Source organism: Heterodontus francisci, chromosome 37, assembly GCF_036365525.1.
Source record: "Heterodontus francisci isolate sHetFra1 chromosome 37, sHetFra1.hap1, whole genome shotgun sequence".
NCBI classification, from domain to species: domain Eukaryota; kingdom Metazoa; phylum Chordata; class Chondrichthyes; order Heterodontiformes; family Heterodontidae; genus Heterodontus; species Heterodontus francisci.
Genome location: NC_090407.1, coordinates 8,218,741 through 8,245,601, shown reverse-complemented (window position 1 = coordinate 8,245,601; position 26,861 = coordinate 8,218,741). Strand labels below are relative to the sequence as shown.

At 42.7% G+C, this 26,861-nt stretch overlaps 1 protein-coding gene across 2 annotated transcripts in view; it reads right to left on the bottom strand.

Moving 5' to 3' along the window:
* The window catches only part of eno1a (enolase 1a, (alpha)), a 58,729-nt gene extending 31,868 nt beyond the window's left edge, over positions 1 to 26,861 (bottom strand). The window contains exons 1-4 of one of the 2 annotated variants that reach the window (XM_068017018.1): positions 26,839 to 26,861; positions 22,801 to 22,895; positions 5,498 to 5,593; positions 66 to 124 (exon numbers count right to left, since the gene is read on the bottom strand). In XM_068017018.1, coding sequence (XP_067873119.1) covers positions 66 to 124; positions 5,498 to 5,593; positions 22,801 to 22,885 — 240 coding nt within the window. In that variant the 5' untranslated portion in view covers positions 22,886 to 22,895; positions 26,839 to 26,861. The other variant, XM_068017017.1, reaches the window with a different exon arrangement.

The window sequence follows — 26,861 nt, the reverse complement described above, 5'->3', positions numbered from 1 at the left end:
GATCAAGGTACAAGAAATATGGTTAAGAACATTCAACAGAGCAAGTCAAGGACATCAAAACCTACCTGCTTAATCAGCTCAGGTGCAATTAATGTATTGATGTTATCAACAGCTTTTGTAACCCCTGGAATAAACAAGCAAATTAATAATTGTTCTCCCACACATGCGCACACATGCTTTACAGGCATTGGAATATTAGTTAGCAAAACACATGCTCCATAGGTTAACTTCACCACAGATGCACTGGTTACCTGACTACATAAAGCAGGTCCAAGGAACTGGTTAACATACTTAACAGCTCTTGACACACCTAGCAGAAGTGAAAAAGGAGGTTTAATTGAACAGAAGACATTGGAAAGTATATTGGTCCATTGATGGACGAGGTCAGGTCAACAGAAGTAAAGTGACAGCCAGAATCTACCAAGTACAGAACCAGAGTCACTCTGGTTCATTTATAATGGAGAACTGCTTCCAATTTGGTGAGGTGACCGTTACTCTGAATTCAGACTGTTGACATTGCGAGGCAGATTGAAAACATAGCCTACACACATGTACAGTGCCGGTGACTAATCTCTTGTCCAGGAGCCATCCGTAATGGCTTGCACCACTGTAGGCAGACATCTACATTTGCAATGATCTGTCTCCAAAGATGCCATGGAAACTCAACTTATGACATGGCCATCAGTGCCTATGGAGACACTAATGCTGCCCTGTTTATGTTGCAGCATTGTCAGAAGAAACCAACATTATATATTGTGTGATATATCCATTGCCCAAAGAAGTAATGACAAACAAATTTTTTATGTTCATGCACTCTAGCAGCATAGCCTTTAAGTGTCAAGTATAAAGTGCATGGCTATAAATTGATGTGTGCACAAACATAGTACAGGACACAGTCTTAGAGAGAGAAAAAGAATTAAGCAAATCACCAACGCTGGAGTTGATAAGGCACCAGGACTGGATGAAATGCATCCAAAGATAATGAGGAGAAAGTAAAAATTTCAGATTTCCATAATTTTCCAGTCTTTCTTAAATTTAGGGTTGGTGCCAGAGGACTGAAGAATTTCAAATGTTACATCCTCGTTCAAAAAAAAGCTGTGAGGATAAGCTCAGCAACTATAGGCCAGTCAGTTTAACTTTGGTGGTGGGGAAGCTTCTAGAAATGATAATTCGGGACAAAAGTAATAGTCCCTTGGGCAAATCCAGGTTAATCAAGGAAAGCCAGCATGGATTTGTTAAGGGCAAATTGTGCTTAATAAACGCAGTTTTTTTGATGAGGTAATAGAGAGGGTTGATAAGGGTTGATAATACTGTTGATGTGGTGTACATGGACTTCCAAAAGGAATCTGATAAAGTGCCGCACAACAGACATGTGAGCAAAGTTATAACTCATGGAATAAAAGGGACAGTAGCAACATGGATACAAAATTGGCTGAGTGACAGGAAACCAAGAGTAGTGATTAATGGAAGGTAATGGATGTTTTTCAGACTGAAGGAAGGTTTGTAGTGGAGTTTCCCAGGGGTCAGTGTTAGGACCCTTGCTTTTCCCGGCATATATTAATGACCGAGACCTTGGTGTACAGGGCACAGTTTCAAAATTTGAGGATGACACAAAACTTGGAAGCATTGTGAACTGTGAGGAGGATTGTGCAGAACTTCAAAAGCACATAGACAGGTTGGTGGAATGGGCAGACAAGTGGCAGATGAAATTTAATGCAGAGAAGTGATTAATTTTATTTATTTAGAGATACAGCACTGAAACAGGCCCTTTAGCCCACCGAGTCTGTGCTGACCATCAACCACCCATTTATACTAATCCTACATTAATCCCATATTCTTACCCCATCCCCACCTTTCCTCAATTCCCCTACCTATACTAGGGGCAATTTATAATGGCCAATTTACCTAGCAACCTGCAAGTCTTTGGCTGTGGGAGGAAACCGGAGCACCCGGCAAAAACCCACACGGTCAAAGGGAGAACTTGCAAACTCCACACAGGCAGTACCCAGAATTGAACCCGGGTCGCTGGAGCTGTGAGGCTGCAGTGCTAACCATTGCGCCACTGATGGGAAAAAGTGGAGAGACAATATAAAATAAAGGGTACAATTCTAAAAGGGGTGCAAGAGCAGCTAGACCTGGGTATATGTACATAAATCATTGAAGGTGGCAGAATAAGTTAAAAGAGTGGTTAATACAGCATACAAGGCTTTATTAATAGGGGCAAAAGTACAAAAGCAAGGACGTTCTGTTAAATTTGTATAGGACATTGGTTCGGCCTCAACTGGAGTATTGCGTCCAGCTCTGGGTGCCACACTTTAGGGAGGACGTGGAGGCATTAGCGAGAGTGCAGAAAAGATTCACAAGAATGGTTCTAGGGATAAGGAACTTCAGTTATGTGGCTGGACTGGAGAAGTTGGGACTGTTTGCTTTGGAAGAGAAGGTTGAGAGGAGATTTGATGGAGGTATTCAAAATCATGAGGGGTCTGGACAGAGGAGATAGGGAAAAACTGTTCCCATTGGTGGATGCATCAAGAACTAGAGGGCACAGATATAAGGGAATCGGCAAAAGAAGCAATGGTGACACGAGGAAAAACATTTTCACAACAGCGAGTGGTTAGGATCTGGAATGCACTGCCTGAGAATGTGGTGGAGGCAGATTCAAGTGAAGCATTCAAGTGGGAATTGGACTATTATATGAAAAGGAAAAATATGCTGGGCAACGAAGAGAAGGCGAGGGAGTGGCACGAGGTAAATTGCATGCTTTGGAGAGCCAGTGCAGACACGATGGGCTGAAGGGCCTCCTTCTGTGCTGTAACAATTCTGTGTTTCTGTGGTCAACCAAATATTTCAGTTCCTAAATATTTGCCATTTGATAGCACCAGGAAGGCCTTCTTATTTCTAGTGCTGGAACATAAAAAAGACCAACATTAAGCTCTGGCTCCTACATCCTCCCACTTGCTTAACAGATTTAATAAGCAGCAGAGGGTGATTGAATCAGGACTAAAATATAAATCATGCTTTTACACATGAACCTTCAAATAAAATGGAAGCAGCCTTGACTAAGGCTTCAGAATCCGATCTGATAAATATATAAATATTACACAATTCTTGAAATAGTTGGTATGGGAAGTGGAAAAACTCAGAATTGAAGTGGGCATCACCCAAAGTGAGGTTAAAAGTCAAGGAAGTAGATTTTTAAGTTGGTGCCTGAGCTTAAAACTGGCAGTACATGTTGACTGCCTGATTATTAGTTCCACTGGGTTGGTGTTGTATCTGGTTTGGGTTATGTTGACCAGATCTCTGATGACAAGGCTGCAAGTGTATCATTTACAGCATGCCGAGCTTCCCAGCTTGAGTGAGTGATTCACTTCTATTTGAAGCTCGGAAGAAAGTCTCACTGTGACCTGTAAAGTTCAGAAATCTCCCACTCTCATTTCCTAACACACTGTGGAGCAATTTAAGCACTACATATTACCTAAAGGTAAGAGCTGACAAGCCCAACCTGTACATGATCTACTTAGTTTTCATGAACTTCATAACCCATGAGCCATCAAGTGTCCCTCAAATGAATAGACACAGAAAACAAAGTGTTAGGACTTGTGTTCAGTTAAGCAATGAAGTTGGATAACTGATGATATGCATTAGATAGCCTCATTAGTTCCATTTTTTTCACATTTTCTGTTCATCCTAAAAATACTAAGACTCCTCAAAAGCCAGATCATGAGTAGGCAGGTCTGTGTTCGATAATATTAAGGTATGAAATCTGTTGAGAAACTTCATCAGACTACATGAAGAAATGCAATACTAAGTTCTTAGCTAAAACTCAGTTAGTTTCTGGAAACCTTGTCAGTTTTTCCAGAATCTCAGTAAAACATTTGCATCTGCCAACTCAAGTGAGTCTGCTATAGCACTACCCAAGAGCTCTATGAAGAATAATCCAAGTCTAAATTGCTCCTATAAGCCAACTATAAATGCACGTGAAATGATTGGCACATGATTGGATATTATTTGTAGTGCTGAAATGGGAAGTTTGAATTGAAATTCGATTGTTGTTCTTTTGGCCCAGTGAGTTCAGGAATGTTCCAGGTATGATTGCCAGTCTGTGCTGAGTTAGCGGTCAGCTGGAACAGCAAGAGAGTCCTACAATTAGCCTCAGCATCTGGCAGAAGGCAAAACAAAATCAGATCATTCCTCTCTCCTAACCTCCTCTAGCCCTCCAAGCCTACCAGATCTCTACATTCCACCAATTCTGGCTGTGTACATTCCACCTCCCCCAGCACCCCCACCACCTTTTCTTTTTCCCACCATTGGTGGCCCTGCCTTCAGTCATGTAGGCCCCAAGCTCTGGATTCACTCCCTAGACCTCTCTACTTTTCTCTCTCCTTTAAGACACTCCTTAAAGCTACCTATTTGACCAAGCTTTTGACCACCTGTCCCAAGGTCTCCTCCTTTGGCTCAGCTTAAATCTTTGACTGATTACACCTTGGCATGTTAAAAGGTGCCATATAAATGAGAGTTTCTGTTGTTGAAGCTTTAACTGTATAAGCAGTGCACAGCTACTGCTTCATCTTCAAACTGCTGCCTCCAGTTGAGTAGCAGTTCAATTGAACATTTGGTAGATTGTTTGCCATTAACAGAATGCTAATATTGCAACCAAAGAAAGCCATGCCAGTGCAATATTGACAAGCTCGTACTACAAGCACATAGCTAGCCAATGATAAATTGGTTGCCATCAGCACCCAACAGGTTTGTCAGCAGAAGTTTGCCTTTTAATCAAGACTTGGTTTTATGCAAACATCACAAATGCACCGCGTGAAGCATTGTAATATTATCCTAAATACACAAGCTTTAGAACAACATTTACCTCAGACTGCACATAGCACACAAGGGATGAATTATTGTTGATCTCCTGCATTAAAATTGCAAGCAGAAACTGCCAACTATAAATGGTACTGTCAAAGAAGAGAACGCCAATTAAGATAGTCACCACTTTAAATAGCATCAAACCCTGAGCAGGGTACACACAGGTTATAAGCTGCCTTTTGAATCATCTCTCCAACTTTAAAGATGCTGAGCTATTGGCATAGCTTTAAAAGAATATCTAGCAGGACTTGAGGTGGCAGTCTAATCTCCTACTTGGACTCACTGTTGAAGCTAGTGCATTTTGTCCAACCCTGGACTCAAAGGTTGAAGGTTTAAACATCCTACTAACCCAACTCACAAACATGGCTGGACTTTGGCACTCTACTTTTCACATCACCATTTTACAGCTATGTCACGGAGCAGTCAGTAATGTGCACCTTGCTGTCATGGGCAAAAGATCAGGCTCATGGAATTTAATTTTATTTTGGATGGAGTAAGCCTGTAGTCTGTCAAATAGTTTTACTTACTTGCAAGAAAGTCAATATTCCCTCCAAATGTTTTGTGCAATTGCTTGAAAAATGTGATTACAAAATGGATATTGCAACTGAAAAATAAGTGGAGCAAAGAGACGTACCTTTGCCCAAAAACCGTGTCTTGTCACCATCTCGAAGTTCTAATGCTTCATAAATGCCAGTGGAGGCACCACTGGGAACAGCTGCTCTGAACAACCCTGTAATCAAGTGTTTTTAAAAAGAGATTTTACTGATACATAACTGGAGCATAAAAACTAAAAGTTGCAGTTCAGGTACTGGTAGATTTAATGGTTGGTGCCACGTAGACTTACTTGCCTACAAGACATATTACAGCACTTCAAAGTGATTCATTGCACATGAAGCACTTTGAAACATTTGAGATTCAAGAAGCTAAATCAATGCAAGTGTTTCTTTGACAACATTTATTCAAATAAGCAACAGCTTTTAACCAGATACCTGAATTCTTGAGATCAGAGACCAACCAGGCCCCAGAATATTCCATAATGCAGCCAAAGGATAGGAGAGATTTTATAAAATGAAATGATCAAGATAATTAAACTATCAATGCCAGCTTTATTAATATAAACTACTTAGATGCAAAATTCCCAGTTTTTCAAAATTTCCCAGAAAGTAATGTTCCATTTAAGGGGTCACTGAGGTTTGAAAAATTACAATACAATACATGAAACTTTTTTTTTTACAAATGCATTGATCCAATTTATTTTGATCAGTCATAGATCTGGAGGAGATACAATTACATCTGTTCATGTACCTTAAAATACTACAGAAAAATGGTGGGAAACAGTGGAACCACTGCACACATCAAATATTTAACAGTCAGGAACATAAAAAAAAAATTCTTTGTACTATCCATTTCAGCAATTTGTCAGTTGAAGGTGCCTTCAAATGCAGTTGTACAAAGATCGACTCATGTTTGATATTTGTTTTTGGAACAGTCCCCTCTCTTGCAGGCTTTTCTTTTCCCATCAAAATAAAAACTCTAGTTTCGCATTTTGCTAAAAACGATGTTGTCTTTTAACAGATAAAACAATTTAATAACGGTGTCATTACAAGTTAAACATTCTAATTTTACAAGAAAAATTACCACCAGTGTTAACTAGTATAAAGATTTGAAAATGTACAGGGAGTGGGAGTAGGATCCTAAAGCAGGAAGACTTTAATTAGCAGCAGGCTGCTTAGGTTTCACAGTTCACTTCCACAACTCAAGCGTTCATAGCGTCTGTCATAATCAAGTGACTGGTGGTTAGAGTCACATATTAACTGAAGCATCTTTGCTGAACTTTACACTTTAGTTCATTTTGTAGCTTGTCAGAAGAACTCCAAAATGATGGGCTATCAACACTGACCAAGGTAATCTCTCCAAGCGTTCCAATCTTTAGGGCAAAGGCTTCTACTGTGCTCTGGCCTCAAGAACCCGTAGTAACATAAAACAGAGGCCCAGCATTTCCTCCGCATTTGCACTCAGATGTGTGAAACTGGGGCACAAGTCAATCACATGCCTTAAGATTGTGAAATTTAGCGAGTTATCACATAACTACAATACGTTAAAGTCTCCTGAACCTTTAACGTCAGTCCATCAAACCCTCCAGTTCAACTTCACCCACAAAACTGGCCACGCCCCCAACTCAAATACAAGAATCCTCAAATTGTATTGGTTTGAGTCTCAACACTGCAAGATTTTATCCTCAATATGACTGCTCTGAATTCTGTTTCTATGGATTTTTATGGTACCAGTATAAATCATATTAAAAATTGAAATGTTTCCCCAATTGTAGGTTTCAAAACCATCATTCATGCACAGTGGGTTAAGTAAATATGAAAATTTAAGTTTCAACTCAAGGAAGAAATATGTGGTGTGGGTTCAAATGCCCTTTTGAAAGTTAATATTGAATCTGCTTCCAACATTCTTTCAGGCAATGCATTCCAGACCATAACTTGCTGAATAAAAAACATTTTGCCTCATCTTCCCTGTTTTTTTTTTTAGAGATACAGCACTGAAACAGGCCCTTCGGCACACCGAGTCTGTGCCAACCATCAACCACCCATTTATACTAATCCTACACTAATTCCATATTCCTACCACATCCCCACCTGTCCCTATATTTCCCTACCACCTACCTATACTAGGGGCAATTTATAATGGCCAATTTACCTATCAACCTTTTGCCAATTATCCAATTGCTGTCCTCTGGTTACTGACTTACCAGTCAATGGAAACAGTTTCTCCTTATTTGCTCGGTCAAAACACCTCATAATTTTGAGCACCTCTATCAAGCCATCTTGGTATTGGTCATGATCCTCGTGAACTACAACACCAAGATTCTTTTCTTTCAACTGATTTCAGTTCTGTTCCATGTCAAGTGTAAGTGTGCTTGGTGTCCGTTCCACCTACCTGTGCAACACTGTACTGATCTAGGTTAAATACGGTGTTCCTTTTGGCCCATTCACCCTACAAATCCATATCTGCTTGCAGCAATTTGTTCTCCTCCATAATTTAAACACTTGCACAAATAGTCATATCATCCATGAAGGTGTGCATCATTCTCCCAAACACCTCTATCCAAAACATTTTTAAAAAGATAGTAAAAAAAAAGCCAGAATTTCCCGAGGAGGCAGTGGCCCTCCCCACTGGCTGGAACCGCTGACCCAGGAAGCCACAACCGCATTTTGCGTGGCTCAATTAATTGCCTGCAGTCATGGCTTCTGCCCCTCTGAGGCAGGACGTCCCACTTCCAAGACTTGCCAGCCAATCAGAGGGCCAGCAGCTCTTCAGTCCCAACAGGAGTGGTGGCCACTGCTGCCACTGCACCCAGCGAGAGGAGACACCATGGACGCTGGACTGGGAAGCAGGCAAATGGGGCCGGGGCTTGCTGGCACTAACTGGCCAGGCCTAAGCAAGGGGTGCGGTCGATCGAGAGGGTGGGGGTGGGGGGTTGATCCAGCAGGGGCGGCCCGTGATGTTGAAGGCGGGGGGGGCGCCTCTGTGGGGCGCAGGGTGCCCAATCAGGAGGGCAATCCCAACCCGCAAGGAGGCCACCAGGTATTACCGAGCGGCTACCCAGGTGGCGAAGTGCCCATCCACCGCTGGTAAAACACCAATGGCGCAGGTAGAGGCCTTTAAGTGCCCAATTAATGGCCAAAAGACGGGTGGGCCACCTGCCACCTCCTCTGCCGCTGGTGAGATACTAGTGGGGGTGGGTAGGTGATGGACATGGCAACCCCCCAACCCCCATCATCCTAAACAATTTTACGCACCCCCTCCCCCCCCCAACTCCCAGCCTGCTCCTGGGATGGGGGAGGGATAAAATTCCAACCAATAGTCCCAACACTGATCCCTGTGGACCACCACCAGCAACTGGTCTTCAAGCAGAACCACACCATTAATGATAACTTTCTGCCTACAGAAATGCAGCCAGTTCTTAATCCATTGTAGCAACATCCCACTGATTCCACAAGAACCTGTCGTGCAGAGGGAGTTATTTTGAGAGACCTTTTCCACAGGCTTTCTGAAAGTTCAAGTAGACAAAATGTCTACTAGGATACTTGTATGCTAAACCTCGCAGCTTATTCAAATGATGTGACCTTTTTTTCCAAAAGCCTTGTTGAGTGCCTCCGCTGATGCTTTTTTTATTCAGGCGATCATAAAGAGCATATTTTATGATCCAGTCAAGCATCTTACTCATAATTTATCAGACTAATGGGACTGCAGTTCCCTGGATTCAACTTGTCACACTTTTTAACAATTGGAACTACGTAAACACCCTCCCAATCAAAGGGAAAGCTCCCAGACTCTAGATAAACACTTGAACAATATGCCATTCGCATGAATTATCACCCTTCGAGTTCTTTCAAAGTGTGCAGTCAGTACTTTGCAGACTTTGTCTGGGCCTATTAAATAAAAAGGTCAGTTGAATAAAATTCATCAAGCAATCTAATAAATTGTGACAGATCTGTCCAGCTATGCAGCTTTTGCTTTGAATGGTCTAACTGCATTACACAAAAGGGTGCCAAACTAAGCAAGCAATGAATATCACCAAATCACATAAAATACAAATTGCTGGGTCAGTTCAAAAAAAGTTTCCTGTGCTTGGAAACCCCACTATAAAAAAGGTACTGTTTCATCAACATTTAATGCCAACTGACTTTCAATTCAAACTGCACCAGATCACACATTGAACAAGAAAAACAAACATCACATTTCTGTCCTTGGCCTGCTGCAGTGTTCCAGTGAACATCAACGCAAGCTCGAGGAGCAGCATCTCATCTTTTGATCGGGCACTCTACAGCCTTGCGGACTCAACACTGAGTTCAACAATTTCAGAGCATGACTGGCCTTTTTTATATTTTGCTAATTTACTATTTTATTTTTTAACCATGTGCCTGTTTTTCATGTGGACAGAGCTGCTCATTACTCTGCCATTAACACTCTCTTTGGACTAATGCTTTGTCTTTCACCAGAAGCATTAACATGCTCTTTGCATTTGTCTCATGAGAGCTCCTGCCTTCTGCTCCATCACACACCTTCCCTTTTGTTCCCTTCCCCACCAAACCATGCCCCTAACTTGCTTAAAACCCAATTCTTTTCTAATCTTTGCCAGTTCTGATGAACGGTCACAAACCTGAAACGTTAACTCTGCTTCTCTCTCCACACATGCTGCCGGACCAGCTGAGTATTTCCAGCACTTTCTGTTTTTATCAACAATTTGCATTTGGACAGAGCCTTGCCCTTTCAAAGCCAAATCAAAAAATTGACACCCAGGCCAGAAGAGGGACAACCTAAAATTTCTTCAAAGGTGGGTTTTGTTAAAAAGGAGAGGGAGGTGGAGAGTGAGCAAACTCAAGCACTGCTTAACTAGGGAGGCAAAACCATGCAAGACTACTTGTTTAAACCCTCCTCAAATCAAACTCCTTTGTTCCTGTAACACCAAGTCCTTATTTTCCTACTCCACCCTCCCCAAGTTCTCTCCCCACCCTACTTCCCAAAAAACCCTTTTACCCAAGAGTTTCTGAGCTGGGGGCTATTAGCAGGAGCCTGAAAGTTATGTTCTTAAAATGAACCACTGGGAGAACTGCAATTTGAAATCTATACAATGATTGGATAGCTTCTTCTTCTTTGGCCTCCTTATCTCGAGAGGCAATGGGTAAGCGCCCAGAGGTGGTCAGTGGTGTGTGGAGCAGCGCCTGGAGTGGCTATATATAGCTTAGACTTGAGTATTCACATTAGTAATTCTGCCTTCAGCAATTGTGAATTTTGAATGCCAGAAACAAATCTGAGCCATTGGTCAAACAAGACCCCATTTTGACCATGGGATGCAGATTTATACCACCTTTAAAAAAAAACTATTCAGAATCCTTACAAATTTAGAAACAGAATTTTAAGTTAATTACACTGTAAAACAAAAAGTGGCATCTGGAGGCTCTTTCACAGATTTTTGACCATAGAAGGTCTTTTTATTTAACTTGTCACTTCAACAGGAAGTGATAGTCAAGTATCTTCAAAGGCGTGCAAATACTACATATTTCCAAGAAACAAATGCTTCGATTATTATAAGAAACATTGTCAGTTTCAGAAGTAAATGTTTCCAATTTAGGAACAAAACTAATTCCCATCAGACTAGTACAAGATTTAGTTACTATATTGTGTGAGATACTCTTACTTAGCTCCCAAATGAATATTGGCAAAGACAACCCACAAGCAACAAGTCAAATGAGCCAAGCCTTAGATAGTGAAGTTTTTTTTCCATCCTTTTACTGCTCTCCTATGGCTGTTTAGATTCTTCATCTTATTATCCATTCAAAATATACTGAATGGCAAGGACCAAACAAGTGTAACTAGATAACAATTTACTGTAAACAACCCACTAATATATATGTAAAGTTAGCATTACCTAAGCCAAAGGGTAGTCAGTTGTTACTCCATTTATATTTAAATATGAGCAATTCTGTAACATAATCCAATTCCTATACTGCCATATCTGGCTTGTTTATACAGCAGGAAAGATTCAGTAAAGGTTTGTTACATACAACAACTTATATCAATATAACGCCTTAACGTAATAAAACATCCCAAGGCATTTCACAGGAGCATTATAGAGCAAAATATGACAGAGACATGCAAGGGAATATTAGGGCGGATGGCAAAAAGCTTGGTTAAAGAGGTAGGTTTTAAGGAGCATCTTAAAGGAGGGGAACAAGGTGGAGAGGTTTAGGGAGGGAGTTTCAGAGCTGAGAGTCTTAACAGATGAAGGCACAGCCACCAGTGTTGGAGCGATTAAATCAGGAATTCTCAAGAAACTAGAAATAGAGGAGCACCGATATCTCAGAGGATTGTGGGGCTGGAGGAGATTAGACATAGGGCGGGGTGAGGCCATGAAAACAAGGATGCAAATTTTACAAAGAGGTGTTGCTTAACCAGAAGCCAATGTAGGTCAGGTGAGCACAGATGAGATGGGTCAATGGAACTTGGTGCGTGTAAGGACACGAGCAGCAGAGTTTTGGATGACCTCAAGTTTACGCAGGGTAGACCTTGGGAGACCAGCCAGGAGTGCGTTGGAATAGTCAAGACTAGAATCTAGGGGTAACAAAGGCATACATGCAGTCAGTCGTTGCATTTAGATGCCAGTGCAACTGGAACCTTCCCTAATTTTGGAGGAAAGGTTTATACAGGTCAGCTGAGGTCAACAGACCCATATTCTGATTCAAGATGGAAACCTGATCCAACTACAGCAGTTTCCTTTTTCAAGGCACCAGGCAAAAGAAAACTCCAGATGATTTGATGCCTCCAAAGCTGTTCTTACAGTCATAAGCAACACCTATAAAGTACATGGGTTAAAGTCAGTGCACAGACAAATGGTATGGATTAGCTATCCTGCAGACTACCTGCTAATTTGAACTGTTGGTCTTAATTAAAAATTTTCATCCTGATGCTATTAACAACTAGAGACAGAGTTAAACATACCATAATATTATCATCTTTCAAGTGTAATCCATCCTTCCTAAGCTATAATTCAGTGGAAGACACCAACAGTTTTTCCAAGTAGAGGTTGTAATACCTACTCCAAATTGCCTGCGTGTGTGTGGTAGCTGTAATTCGAGAAAATTGCAAACATCAAATAATTCAGCCTTCAACTTCAACATCTGAAATCCTACACAAAGCAATGCTTGCTCAGCACTCGCCTGACATAAGCCTCACAGGCAGGTGATAACAGCTTGTGCCAACAACCCTTATTTTATACTTTCATCGAGAATCACACAACCAGAATTCATCTGCTGTAACATTCTGATTGCACAAGACCATTTGGTCCATTGTGCCTGCCCCCTGAACTATCCATTTAGTCTCATCCACCTGCTGTTTCCATCTAACCTTATAATTTGCTTTTTTTTCCCCCCAAATATTTATTCATTTCCCATTCAAAAGCTGCTATGGATACTTTTTCCACCCCGGTTTCTGGTAGGGCATTCCATTTCTTAAATATCTGTTTATGAAAAAGTTTCCTCCTAACCTCTTCTTGTTCATTTGAAGATCGTCTTAAACTTACTGGGCCGGATTTTCAAAGTGGAGGTGGGAAACAGGAGTCTGGACTTTTTTTTTCCAGTCTGAAACCTGCCACCTCTGGGAAGCTAATTCAGATTGCAATTTTCAGGTGGGAGAAATGGAGACCGGTTTCCCGTCCTCTTGGAGCCAGTGGGATTGAAAATGGCAGTGGGTCAGATCAAGTGTAGGGCTCATGTAGTCCAATGACAGCCATCACTGAGGCTGCTGCTTGTCCTGAGGGAGAGATCTGCCTTCCACAGCAACAGAGGGAAGTGAGATGTCACAATGGAGTTGGAGGCCTGGCACTAGGGGTAAGGCAGACCCTCACTTTATTGATGCCAACCTGGATCTAATGCTGCAGGCGGTGAGGAGGGTCCTCTTCCCGGAGGGTGGCAGGGGAAGATGCAGAAGGGGCACCTATCTGTTCAGTGTTATTCCCCCTCCACCCCCCTTCCTCCTTTCCTGATGAGCTGTCTCCTTCCAGGTCCACACCTCTATGGAGAGCTGTGTTGTGGAGAGTGCAGCAGACCACCACAGTGACTGAGACCCTTGCAGGAGGGTATGGGAGGGTGCCACCCGACCAATCCAGGCACCAGAATCACATCTTCAGAAACCCGATAGCCTGCTCAATGGTTGGTCTGATTAGGTGGCATTGGTTGTTTCGCCTCTGTCTGGGGCTCCTGTAGAGGGGTCAGTAGTCCTCTCTTCAAGGGATTTCCCTTGTCCCCTTGGAGCCAGCCATGCACTTTGGGGGATGGAGTGAAGGACCAAGGCAGCTAGGACTAGCAGAGGATGAAGGAATCATGGCAGCTGCCAGGAAAGCAAGCATACACATGGAGGAAGTTCTCGTTCTGATAGCGGACTATTTGGATGTCGAGGGAGTGGAAGCCCTTCCTTTTGATGGATCTCACTGGCTGGCTTGATGGTCACATGGGTACAATCAATGATGCCCTGCACGTGAAGGAATCCATTGATGGTGTCAAAATCCAATGCCCTCTGTGCCAGCGTAGGTCCATCTGTTTCCAACTGAGTGTAGTCCCTGCCCTCCTGAAAAGGGCATCTGTGACCTGCCTGATGGCCTAATGAGATGCCGACTGCCAAATGCCACCTAGGTCCACAGCTGATCCCTGGAATGACTCGTTTGCATAGAAGTTCAGAGCACCCGAGACCTTGACGGCTGCAGGTAGGGGATTGCCATGGGAGCTGTGAGGCCTCAGGTCATTGTGGATCAGAGCACACAGGACCGAGATCATCTGCCTGGATAGGCGCAATATCCTATGGCACTGGCGCTCTGTCATTTGCAGGTAGCTGATTCTTGGGCTGTGCACCCGATGTCTTGGGTAGTGCTTTCGTCCCCTTGCAGTCCCCCACTGTACTTCTTTGGCCTCCAGCTAGCCAGGAAGTTGCATCTGCTGCTGCTTGTCCTGGCTGCTCTGTCCAATGTCAGAGTCACCTGATCTCTTTTTACAATTTATATAAATGACTTAGATGAAGGGACCGAAGGTATGGTTGCGAAATTTGCTGATGACACAAAGATAGGTAGGAAAGTAAGTTGCGAAGACGACATAAGAAGGCTTCAAAGGGATATTGCTAGGTTAAGTGAGTGAGCAAATATCTGGCAAATGGAGTATAATGTGGGAAAATGTGAAATTGTCCATTTTGGCAGGAAGAATAAAAAAGAAGCACATTATCTTGCTGGTGAAAGATTGCAGAGCTCTAAGCTGTAGAGGGCTCTGGGTGTCCTAGTGCGTGAATCGTAAAAGGCAAGTATGCAGGTATAGCACATAATTGGGAAAGCTAATAGAATGTTATTGTTTATTGCGAGGCGAATTGAATACCAAAGTAGGGAGGTTATGCTTCAGTTATATAGGGCATTGGTGAGACCATATCTGGAGTACTGTGTACAGTATTGGTCTCCTTATTTAAGGAAGGATGGAAATGCATTGGAAGCAGTTCAGAGAAGGTTTACTAGACTAATACCTGGAATGGGTGGGCTGTCTAATGAAGAAAGAATGAACAGGCTAGGCTTGTATCAGCTGGAGTTCAGAAGAGTAAGAGGTGACTTAATTGAAACATATAAGATCCTGAGGGATCTTGACAGAGTGGATGTGGAAAGGATGTTTCCCCTTGTGGGAGAATCTAGAACTAGGGGGTCACTTTTTAAAATAAGGAGAACATTTTTGTCTCAGAGGGTTGAGAGTCTTTGGAAGTCTCTTCCTCAAAAGGCGGTGGAAGCAGAGTCTTTGAATATGTTTAAGGCAGAGGTAGATAGATTCTTGATAAGCAAGGGGGTGAAAGGTTATCGGTGTAGGCAGGAATATGAAGTAATCAGTTCAGCTGTGAACTTATTGAATGGAGGAGCAGGCTCAAGGGACCGAATTGCTTACTCCTGCTCCCAATTTGTATGTTCCCATCTGACCTCTGTCAGCTGGGCCTTGAACGCTCACCAGGCCTTCCCATGCCCAATCTCAGGTGCCACAGTGATGCCAGCGAGCTCGCTTCTCTATCTGGTTTCACAGCACTCTCCAATGTAATAGTTAACTCTTCCAGCTTCAGCATTATCCACATTGAGACACATCTGAGGCAGCTAAACAAGAGGTTTTATTTTTGTACTAAAATCTTTGAACTCTATTTTAAAAACTGAAAAAAGGATTTTCAATGGACTTGGACATCTGGAAATAGCTGGAATTTTTGAATGTTGACTTTGCACACAGGAATAGGAAAAGCGATGAAGTTTCAAGGAAGCCAGCTAGGGCTTTGACCCCCTCAAAGCAACATTTTGAATGACAGGAGACACTGTGTCTGGTCATGTGATCAGCTCAGGAGGGCTTTTTGCTTTCACTTTGGGCTTTTAAAAACCAGAGAGTTGGACAATGAGCAGGCATTTGAAACTTAGACCTGACCTGCATGGAGACTAGAGAAAAAGACCTCTCGCTGTAAAGGAAACCCGCATCTCTTGAAAAGAAATCCTACATTTGAAAGGTGGCAGATTCCGATTGCCTCCTGTCTCTGAAGAATTCTTGCATCCAGTGCCTGGTCCCTGTTGCCACCTGTGTTTTGGGAAATCCCGGAACCTGCAAAAAGCTTCTACTGCTGTGTTGCTGCTGTGAGACCTGAGCAGACTGGTTGCTGCACCCCTGCTGAAAGACCTGTGTGACCTCTGCTGTAGTCAAATTGCATTGAACGCCAACCCATCCAAGACTGTTCATCAACCTCGCCTGGAGACTGTGAGTGACATCTGACTATTCGACTCTGGGACATCTCACCGTACCGAAAACATCCTAAAAGAATGTGACGAACTGTTATCTCATTAGTAGTTAAGACTTGTTATTTCTTTTCTAATAAATAGTTAATGTTGTTGTTTAAAGAAATCTGGTTTGGTGTGCTTTATTCTGGGGGACAAATAGTGTGTCTAATTTGGCTATTCTTCAATAGGTGGGAAAATTTGATATGCTGTGACCTGTGGAGTAGTGGGACTGAATTAACAGTGCATTTCTCCCGCCTTGGTCAGAACAGGCAGCTAAGCTTTATTTGCTGCCTCTGCTTTAATTTAAACAGCCCTTCCCACATCCCTCATGTCCCTCCACAACGCTCACATCTTCACAACCCTGCTGTGCTCTCCACATGGCGTTTTCCCCATTTCCAGGCTTTAAAACTAGCTCCCTGCTCCTGACAAGCCTGTTAATGAGCTCTTCAATGAGCTCAACAGGCAATTAATTAGATTAGATTAGATTAGAGATACAGCACTGAAACAGGCCCTTCGGCCCACCGAGTCTGTGCCGACCGTCAACCACCCATTAGATGGATGCGGGTGCCGAGACCATATCCTCCCTACTGGCTGAAGTTTAAAAATAGCACCACGTTCCGGAGGCAGCGGGACCCAGTGCCGACCTCCGAGAATGCGATCTTCAAATCGTGCTTGCTGACATCCGGGTTCTCAGCAGGGATTGAAAATCCAGCCCATAATCTCCAGTTACTATCTCAACGACAAATGGAAATGCTTTATTCCTCCATTTGCCTCAACAAAGTCCCTCAATTTTGAAGAACATTTAATTATTAAGAAAAAGAACATGTGTCACAGCAAGTGACATATTTGGCTCAATTGAAGAATTAACTGGGTTAAAGAATTTGTTTGAAACTACTTTTTAAATGTATTCAAACTCCTGTCATGTAGGGCAGTGCCAGAGACCATGGTGAATGGATTCAAACCCATGTTTCAAAAGCTGAAAAAGGACAAAATTCCGATCCAGTGCACCACGAACTTCCTCTCCTCCCATCTCTTCATTTGTAACTAACTTCGCATTTTCAAAATGCTTCGTTATCTCAAGAAAGCAGACCAGTTTGAAACCCAAGGCTTAATACTAGGCATGAGGATTTGTCAGCTTAGGGTTGGTTTGAATTTATTATAGACTGAAAGGATACAGTGTTCCTTTCAATCAGTACAGTGTGCTACTGCTAGGTTTATTTCATACCTAAATTTGGGTGTGCAGAACTCACAACATATCAAGTGTGGCCTAGCGCAAAAGATTTTCAGCCCTAATATACAGTCTGAGACCTCCAGTAAAGCAGGCTGAGTTACTGAACAGTTGCTATCTTTATCTTTGAACTAGGTTATAGACCCCTACACTGGCATAGTCACTGCATCTATTCTCTGGGGTTTACATCAGCCTCAACAAATGTATTAAATCAGCAAGAGACTCAGTTACATTCCTTCCTACACAGCCCCCTTCAGCCTTGGAGCAGGTGGACTCTGATCCCAGGAAACTCTAATCCATAAATCAATCAAATGACAGTAGGTGTGGCATCAGTAGGGCGATACGGTACCAGCTATGTTGGATTGCTTTCCTACCTTTAATAGTTCAGAACCATAATACTCAAAGCAGCACATTGGAAGATAACTAATCTAAATTCCCTTCCTCGACTTCTCTGTCTCCATCTCTGGGGATAGGCTGTCCACTAATATCCATTATAAGCCCACCGACTCCCACAGCTACTTCGACTACACTTCTTCGCACCCTGCCTCCTGTAAGGACTCCATTCCATTCTCCCAGTTTCTCCATCTCCAACGCATCTGCTCTGATGATGCAACCTTCCACAACAGCGCTTCTGATATGTCTTCCTTTTACCTCAACCAGGGATTTCCCCCCCCACTGTGGTTGACAGGCCCTTCAACCGTGTCCGGCCAATTTCCCGCATTTCCGCCCTCACCCCTTCCCCTCCCTCCCAGAACCGCGACAGGGTTCCCCTTGTCCTCACTTTCCACCCAATCAGCCTCCACATCCAAAGGATCATCCTCTGCCATTTCCGCCACCTCCAGTGTAATGCCACCAAACTCATCTTTCCTTCCCCGATCAGCATTCCAAGGGGATTGTTCCCTCCGCGACACCCTAGTCCACTCCTCCATTACCCCGGACACCTTGCCACGGCACCTTCCCATGCAATCACAGGAGGTGTAATACCTGCCCTTTCACCTCCTCTCTCCTCATTATCCAAGGCTCCAAACACTTCTTTCAGGTTAAGGAACGATTTACTTATACTTCTTTCAATTTAGTATACTGTATTCGCTGCTCACAATGTGGTCTCCTCTTCACTGGGGAGACCAAATGCAGATTGGGTGACTGCTCTGCAGAACACCTCCACTCAGTCTGAAAGCATGACTCCGAGCTTCCGGTTGCTTGCCATTTCAACATTCCCCCTGCTCTCATGCCAACATTTCTGTCTTTGACCTGTTCCAGTGTTCCAGTGATCATCAACGCAGGCTCGAGGACCAGCACCCGATCTTTCGATTAGGCACTCTACAGCCTTGCGGACTGAACATGGAGTTCAATAACTTCTATGGCCTATTTTTAATATTTTATTTTTTAACCATGTGCCTGTTTTGCATGTAGTCAGAGCTGCTCATTATTTTGCTATTAACACTCTCTCTGGATGGCTTGGCCATGTGAACCGCATGGAAGATGGCAGGATCCCCAAGGATACATTGTACAGCGTGCTCGTCACTGGTGCCAGACCCACCGGCTGTCCATGTCTCCGCTTTAAAGACGTCTGCAAACGCGACATGAAGTCCTGTGACATTGATCACAGGTCGTGGGAGTCAGTTGCCGGTGATCGCCAGAGCTGGCGGGCAGCTATAAAGGCGGGGCTAAAGTGTGGCGAGTCGAAGAGACTTAGCAGTTGGCAGGAAAAAAGACAGACGCGCAAGGGGAGAGCCAACTGTGTAACAGCCCCGACAACCAATTTTATCTGCAGCACCTGTGGAAGAGTCTGTCACTCTAGTATTGGCCTTTATAGCCACTCCAGGCACTGCTCCACAAACCACTGACCACCTGCAGGCGCTTACCCATTGTCTCTCGAGACAAGGAGGCCAAAGAAGAAGAAGACTCACCACAAGCATTAACACTCTCTTTTCCTTTGTCCCAGGACAGCTTTGTTATTTAATCTCTCCTGCCCTCTGCCCTATCAAACACCTTCCTCTTTCACACCCCCCTCCCCTTGCTTAAAACGGAATTCTTTTCTAATTTTATTTAGAGATACAGCACTGAAACAGGCCCTTTGGCCCACCGAGTCTGTGCTGACCAAAAACCACCCATTTATACTAATCCTACATTAATCCCATATTCCCTACCACATCCCCACCATTCTCCTACCACCTACCTACACATGGAGCAATTTACAATGGCCAATTTACCTATCAACCTGCAAGTCTCCAGCTGTGGGAGGAAACCGGAGCACCCGGCAAAAACCCACACAGTCACAGGGAGAACTTGCAAACTCCGCACAGGCAGTACCCAGAACTGAACCCAGGTCTCTGGAGCTGCGAGGCTGCGGTGCTAACCACTGCGCCACTGTGCCACCCTTGCCAGTTCTGATGCAAGGTCACTGACCTGAAACATTAACTCTACTTCTCTCTCCACAGATGCTGCCAGACCTGCTGAGTATTTCCAGCACTTTTTGTTTTTATTTCAATCTAAATTCATGTTGGCAGGTTGAACTGTTGTACAACTTTGAAATGTGCAACTTCCAGATCAAGAAGCAACTACCACAGCTAAATCCTTGACAAATCATACATATTGCAAAAAGCTCGCATACTGGCATGACATGGAATCGAGTTAAATACATAACTTATATTGACTGACTATCTAAAGACCCACACTCATGCCAAAAGGCACTCAGCCAGTTTTGCAGGTTATGAAAGTACAAACACAGTGCACTTTATACTACCAGCAGTTCCAAATGCTTGGGTCACAGGGACACAGAAATAGGAGCAGTAGACCATCTGGCCCATCAACCTGCTCCGTCATTCAATACGATCATGGCTGATCTTGGGCTTCAATTCCACTTTCCTGCCAACTCTCCATATCCCTTGATTCCCTGCGAGAGCAAAAATCTGTCTATCCCAGCCTTAAATGTATTCAATAATGGAGCATCCACAACCCTCTGGGATAGAGCATTCCAAAGATTCACAACCCTTTGAGTGAAGTAATTTCTCCTCATCTCAGTCCTGAATGATTGACCCTTATCCTGAGACTGTGTCCCAGTGTTCTAGATTCTATGACCAGTGGGAAAAATCTCTCAGCTTCTACCCTATCAAGCCAGAATTTTGTATGTCTCAATGAGATCACCTCTCATTCTTCTAAACTCCAGAGAATATAGGTCCAATTTACTCAGCCTCTCATTATAGGACAACCCCCTCACCCCAGGGACCAATCTGGTAAATGTTTGCTGCACTGCCTCCAGTGCAATTATATCCTTTCTTAAATATGGAGACCAAAACTGCACACAGTATTCCAGGTGCGGTCTTATCAAAGCCCTGTTCAATTTTAGTAAGACTTCCTTATTCCTGGACTCCAATTCCCTTGCATATGGAACTGCTAGCAGCACGACATGCACTGTTTGTACTTTTATAACCTGCAAAACTGGCTGAGCACCTTTTGGCATGTGTGTGGCTCTTTAGATAGTCACTCAATACAGGTTAGGTAAAACAAAAAGTGCTGGAAATACTCAGCAGGTCTGGCAGCATCTGTGGAGAGGGAAGCAGGGTTAACGTTTCAGGTCAGTGACCTTTCATCAGAACTGGCAAAGGTTAGAAAAGAATTAGGCCAACATGCCATTTGCCTTTCTAATAGCCTGCAGCACCTGCATGTTAACTTTGTGCGTGCCTTCTATGAGTACCCCCAAGTCTCTCTGAACATCAACATTTATCACTTTTACACCTTATAAAAAAATTCTGCTTTTCTATTTTTACGACAAAAGTGCATAACTTCACACTTCCCTACATTATACTCCATTTGCCATCTTGTTGCCCACTCACGTAACCTGTCTACATCTCTTTGCAGCCTCTCTACATCCTCCCCGCAGCTTACCTTTCCACCGAGCTTTGTATCATCAGCAAACTTAGATACATTACTCTCTGTCTCTTCATCCAAGTCATTAATAGAGTGTAAATAGCTGAGGCCCCAGCACTGATCCTTGTAGCACCCCACTATTCACTGCCTGTCAACTTGAAAATGCCCCATTTATGCTCACTCTCTGCTTCCTGTCTGCTAACCAATCATCTCTCCACGCTAATATATTACCCTCAACACCATCTTGCCTATTAACCTTTTATATGGCACCTTATCAAATACCTTTTGAAAATCCAGGTATACTACATCTACTGGTTCCCCTTTATCTACCCTGCTAGTTACATCCTCAAAAAACTCCAACAAATTTGTCAAACAGGATCTCCTTTTAGTAAAACCATGCTGACTTGTTCTAATCATACTATGCTTTTCCAAGTGCAATGTTAAGACTTCTTTAATAATAGTTTCCAGCATCTTCCCAATGACTGATGTTAGGCTAACTGGCCTGTAGTTCCCCATTTTCTCTCTATGTCCTTTCCTGAAAAGCGGTGTAACATTTGCCAACTTCCAATCTGACGGGATCATTCCTGAATCTAAGGAATTTTAAGCAACCACAAAACAGGGTTCATAACAAGCATTCAGTTATTTTAAGTTTGTACTGCATAAAGGGTTTTGACCCAAGATTTATTTTTAAAGCTAATTTGCCTGAAAAAATTCAACAGAAATTGAGGCAACATGATCGGCAGAAATTCACCTTTTAGTCAAGCAAGCCAAGGATGATATATTTGAGTGCTTAAAATGGACTGGAAGGTCTTGTTTGTAGGAAAGGCTTTATGTCACAACTTAAAGCCATTAATTTGAAATGTCTAAATGTCACCAGAACTTTAACTCTCAGTATATTTTTCAAAATAGTTTGGATTCTGGATATTTTCATATTTGCTATATTTTGCATGCCCAAGGATTTAAACCAAGAGTGCCATGGACTCCACTACGCACAAATCACTGAGCAAACACAGCTCACACACACTGCCGACTAAAAGTGAGTCTAGGAAACCATTGCTGATAGAAAAGGCACAAATTCATCAAGAAACTTTCATATTGTGTTAATTTTATGCAGGATTAACAGGATGTGAATACAACAAGAAAAGATTTGCAAAACGCAACCTGCTTTAGTTATCCTACATTGCAGGACTACAATTTGGCAATTAAACCTCCCAAGTAAGCTAAACAATTCCATCGCAACCAGTATAGCACTGCAGTACGTAATGTAAAATTGGGAATATTTTCAAATTTTAAAAGCCTTTAGTTAAAAAAAAAATACACTGTTCCAATACAATGTAAAACTTAGCAATTCAACCCCTCTTTCCGCACCCCCCACCCCCCCAACCAATATAGTTTTCAGATTAAAAATCCTACTTTGGCACAAAATAAGTGATTGTTAGTAGCCCATTAAAACTTTCAGTAACACAAGAGGTTGGTGCACTGTCATAGTCCAGATAAAGCTGACCTTTTCCAGTATACAGATCCACTTCCACTGTGGGGTTACCACGCGAATCAAAAATTTCACGGGCATGGATCTTCAAGATAGACATGGTGGTGGTTCTGTGGAGAAAAATAACATGCATTTATATGGCACCTTTCACGACCACAGGACATCGCTAAGTGCTTTACAGCTAACAAAGTGATTTTAAAAAGTAGTCATCTGATGTAATGGAGGAATCGCGGCAGCCAATTTGCACACAGCAAGCTCCCACGAACAGCAATGTAATGATGACCAGGTAATCCACCTCTGATAATGCAGCACTCACTCAGTACTGCACTGGAATGTCAACCCAGATTATTGTGCTCAAGATGCATGGCAGCAACTTGCCAAGGCTCGTCCGACAGCACCTTCCAAACCCACGACCTCTACCACCTAGAAGGACAAAGGCAACAGGCGTATGGGAACAACACCCCTCCAAGCCGCACAACATCCTGACCTGGAAATACATCGCCCTTCCTTACTATCGCTGGGTCAAAAACCTGGAACTCCCTCCCTAACAGTACTGTGGGTGTACCTACACTAAATGGACTGCAGCGGTTGTGCGGAGTTTGCAAGTTCTCCCTGTGACCGCGTAGGTTTCCGCCGGGTGCTCCAGTTTCCTCCCACAGCCAAAGACTTGCAGGTTGAAAGGTAAATTGGCCATTATAAATTGCCCCTAGTATAGGTAGGTGGTAGAGGAAGGTGGGGATGTGAGAGCGTAATGGGATTAATATAGGATTAGTATAAATGGGTGGTTGATGGTTGGCACAGACTCGGTGGGCCAAAGGGCATGTTTCATTGCAGTATCTCTATAAACAAAAACAATTAGGGATGGACAACAAATGGGCCTTGCCAGTGATGCTCACATCCCGTGAATTAGTTTTTTTAAAAAGTGGTGGAGTGGGTCTTGAACCAGCAACCTTCTGACTCACAGGCAAGAGTGCTACCCACATCAGACACTTGGTTTCTAAGCTCAGCAGATAGCAAAATTCCTTTACAAGAACATAAAAATAGGAGGAGTAGACCATTCTGCCCCTCAAGCCTGCTCCACCATTCAATACAAACATTACTGATCTTCTGCCTCAACTCCACTTTCCCACCCGCTCCCCATATCCCTGGTTTCCCCGAGAGATCAAAAATCTGTCTATCTCAGCCTTGACTACAATGTATATTCGACCTGTTTGTAAAACATTTGAGTAAGACAAGATCACTTAGACCATGTCACTATCATTTCCTTCCCCCGGTATTCTCAGAACTACAGATACAGGAGAGTCAGTTGTACAAGTTTATCACAACAGTTTGGAAGTACAATATTCGGAAGGCCTTTGCCATGTGCATAAAAATGTTCTAGTTAACAGTGCTACTGTGTAATAAGCATTCTTCGAAGTAATTTATGAGACACACAAATGTTTGGGAAGCACTGTATGAATGCAATTCTTTCTTTTCCAGTTTTATGGCATATGGGGGTGAAAAAACACAATAGTTCAAAAGGTGCTAATGCCAGACTACCATTAAGATGGACCAACTTCAATGTTGTTTGAATAATCCAGACTCATATGCTATGTTTGAACTGACTGACTGATTAACTAGCACTAAATTGAGAATCTCCAGTCTAAATAACTGGGCAAGAGGTAAAAATATACTAGAATAATGATTAATTTATATTTCACATGGATTGACTTATGCCTAAGCACCATTCTCAGTTCCTACCTGTAATGCACATGCAGTAGGAACAAAAACAGTTTCTTTGCTTTATATTCCAGGATATTACTTCATACATTCTGAAAGATACTTGTTACACAATTTGTATCAAGTTATATCCATCTAGTTGTTAATTTCTTCTCAATATTTCAATGAGTTCAACATTTCAAACTAAGTGAACTTTCCATTCATACAAATAACTGCAATATTAAACAATCCACATTTTCACTGGTTGACAAATGTTCTATTGGATGATTCATAGGGGAGGCTTCATCAGTTTAAGATACTAAAGTGCCATTTTCAAATACTGAATTCAAAACAGCATGAATCTACCTTCAACAATAGAACGGTTCTATAATTAGAGTGAGGGGAGAGTGAAAAATGGAATGACTGTTGAACATCTGGCAATATGATGGCCTTTATATTTACCTTACAGATAAACAAATGGGAAATGAAACACATGGCATCGCAATGTTAGTTTAAAAATCCTCCAGTTTTCAATGTATTTAATGTATAAAGTGGAAGTTTATTTTTAGCCACTGATGAACAACAGCAACTACATCCCAAAGTAATTCCCAAATAGGGACAAAGAAACAGAAGCCAAGCCAGGAGGGAAGAGATTATGAGGGATGGAGAAGGGGTAACACAAAAACTTGGTTGAGAAGGTATTGACAAAGTGGAGAACATTTTGGGAGGGAGTTCTTAAACAGTTGAAAGTTCTGTCACTTGAGGTGGGACAAAGTAGATAACCATAGTTAGAAAACTGGAGTGCCCAGGAAAGGATATAGATCAGGAGGTGATTGAAATGGTGGGGATACGGGATTGGGTGGGGGTGGGGGGGGGGGGGGAGGGGGTGCGGTGGAAGCCCATGGAAATATTTATAGACAAGGATTTTAACTATGATGTACTGTGGAATTGGGAACCAATGTAGGACAATGATAGCAAGTGTGATTGGGCAAGGAGCAGTGTGGACCATGAGAATGAGCAAGGAGGACAAGTAACTGGTTAAGTATGTACGAGGGTTACAACATTAGATGGGCTAGGTGAAGCTGAGGTTGAAGTAAGTGATCATAATTCTTTAGGTTTTACACAATTAGAAGGGCAAATTTAGGAAACTAAACAGTGCATTATACAAGAAGTGATTTTTATGCTAATCATTGTTATCAACATTGATCTGAGAATTACATCGAGAATAACAGATTGAATGCACCGGTTAGCAGGTTACCATGTTTAGAGTAAGAATTAATATTTCATTCAACATCTTGAACAGTCTACATGTAAATTAAAGTGGAGATGCAGGGACAGTGACAGAAAGTCATCAAATTTATTTATAGATAAACTGAAGGTATCTGGACAGTTATTACTCTTTCAGCCAATCTAGTGGCATGGCCAAGCCAGAAACTTTGGAATCTCAAAATTCACCACCAGCAGGATCTCGAATTGATGAAAAAGTGGTGACTCTATAGCCCAAATTTGCCCTATGAATTCAAGAAAATAACTCATCTATGAGTATAACAGTCTGCATACAACACTATGCAAATACCAACCAAATAAAAAAGGATTTTTTAGTCTCAACCCACATTGTCAACCACTGATAGGATTGTTTCCATATTTTCTGCACAAGTTAATTTTCTGTTTAGGTCTGCGAAGTGCTTTTAATATTGAAGAAGAAAAAAAGAGGTAAACCCTGCACAATTGTAGTTTTAAAATACCCGCTGTGTTGCAGATCTACTGGAAACAAATCAAACCAAACAGGTAAACACAGTCCAACTTAGCTCCGCAAAGAGGTCAATACTGCAATTTAATTCTAAACTTTTTGGCATCGATTCATGCAAATTTTATTCAAAACAATTAAGTCAACAGTTTTCAGAAGTTCATTCAAACTAATTAAGTCCCCTCCAAGAACAAAAAACCCCACTGCATTCTTTTTGCGATAAAGTTTCGCTAACGGCTGGGGACTTAATTAAGAGCCGGCACGGGCACGATGGGCCGAATAGCCTCCTTTTGCGCTTGATCATTCTTATGAATGAGTCGCCTGGCTCTGCTGAGCGAAGGAGGAACGTCTAAAAGTACAAAAAAAAAAGGTGCAACTGTAACAAGTTCAGCTGTCCAGTTGGACTGCAGAGAAAGAGCTAGGTTTGGACCCCCTTGGGGCAGGCGGGGGGAGACGCGCTGCGCGGCTCTTACCTGTTGCACAGAGAGAGGAGGAAGAGGGAGAGGAGGGACAGAGACAGACAGGGACAGGCGAGAAGGACAGGACAAGGACAGCAGCGGAGTGCCCGGGACTGAGCGAGCGAGCCCGCAACAAAGAGACTTCCTTACCCTCAGCTGCCGCTCTTATTGGC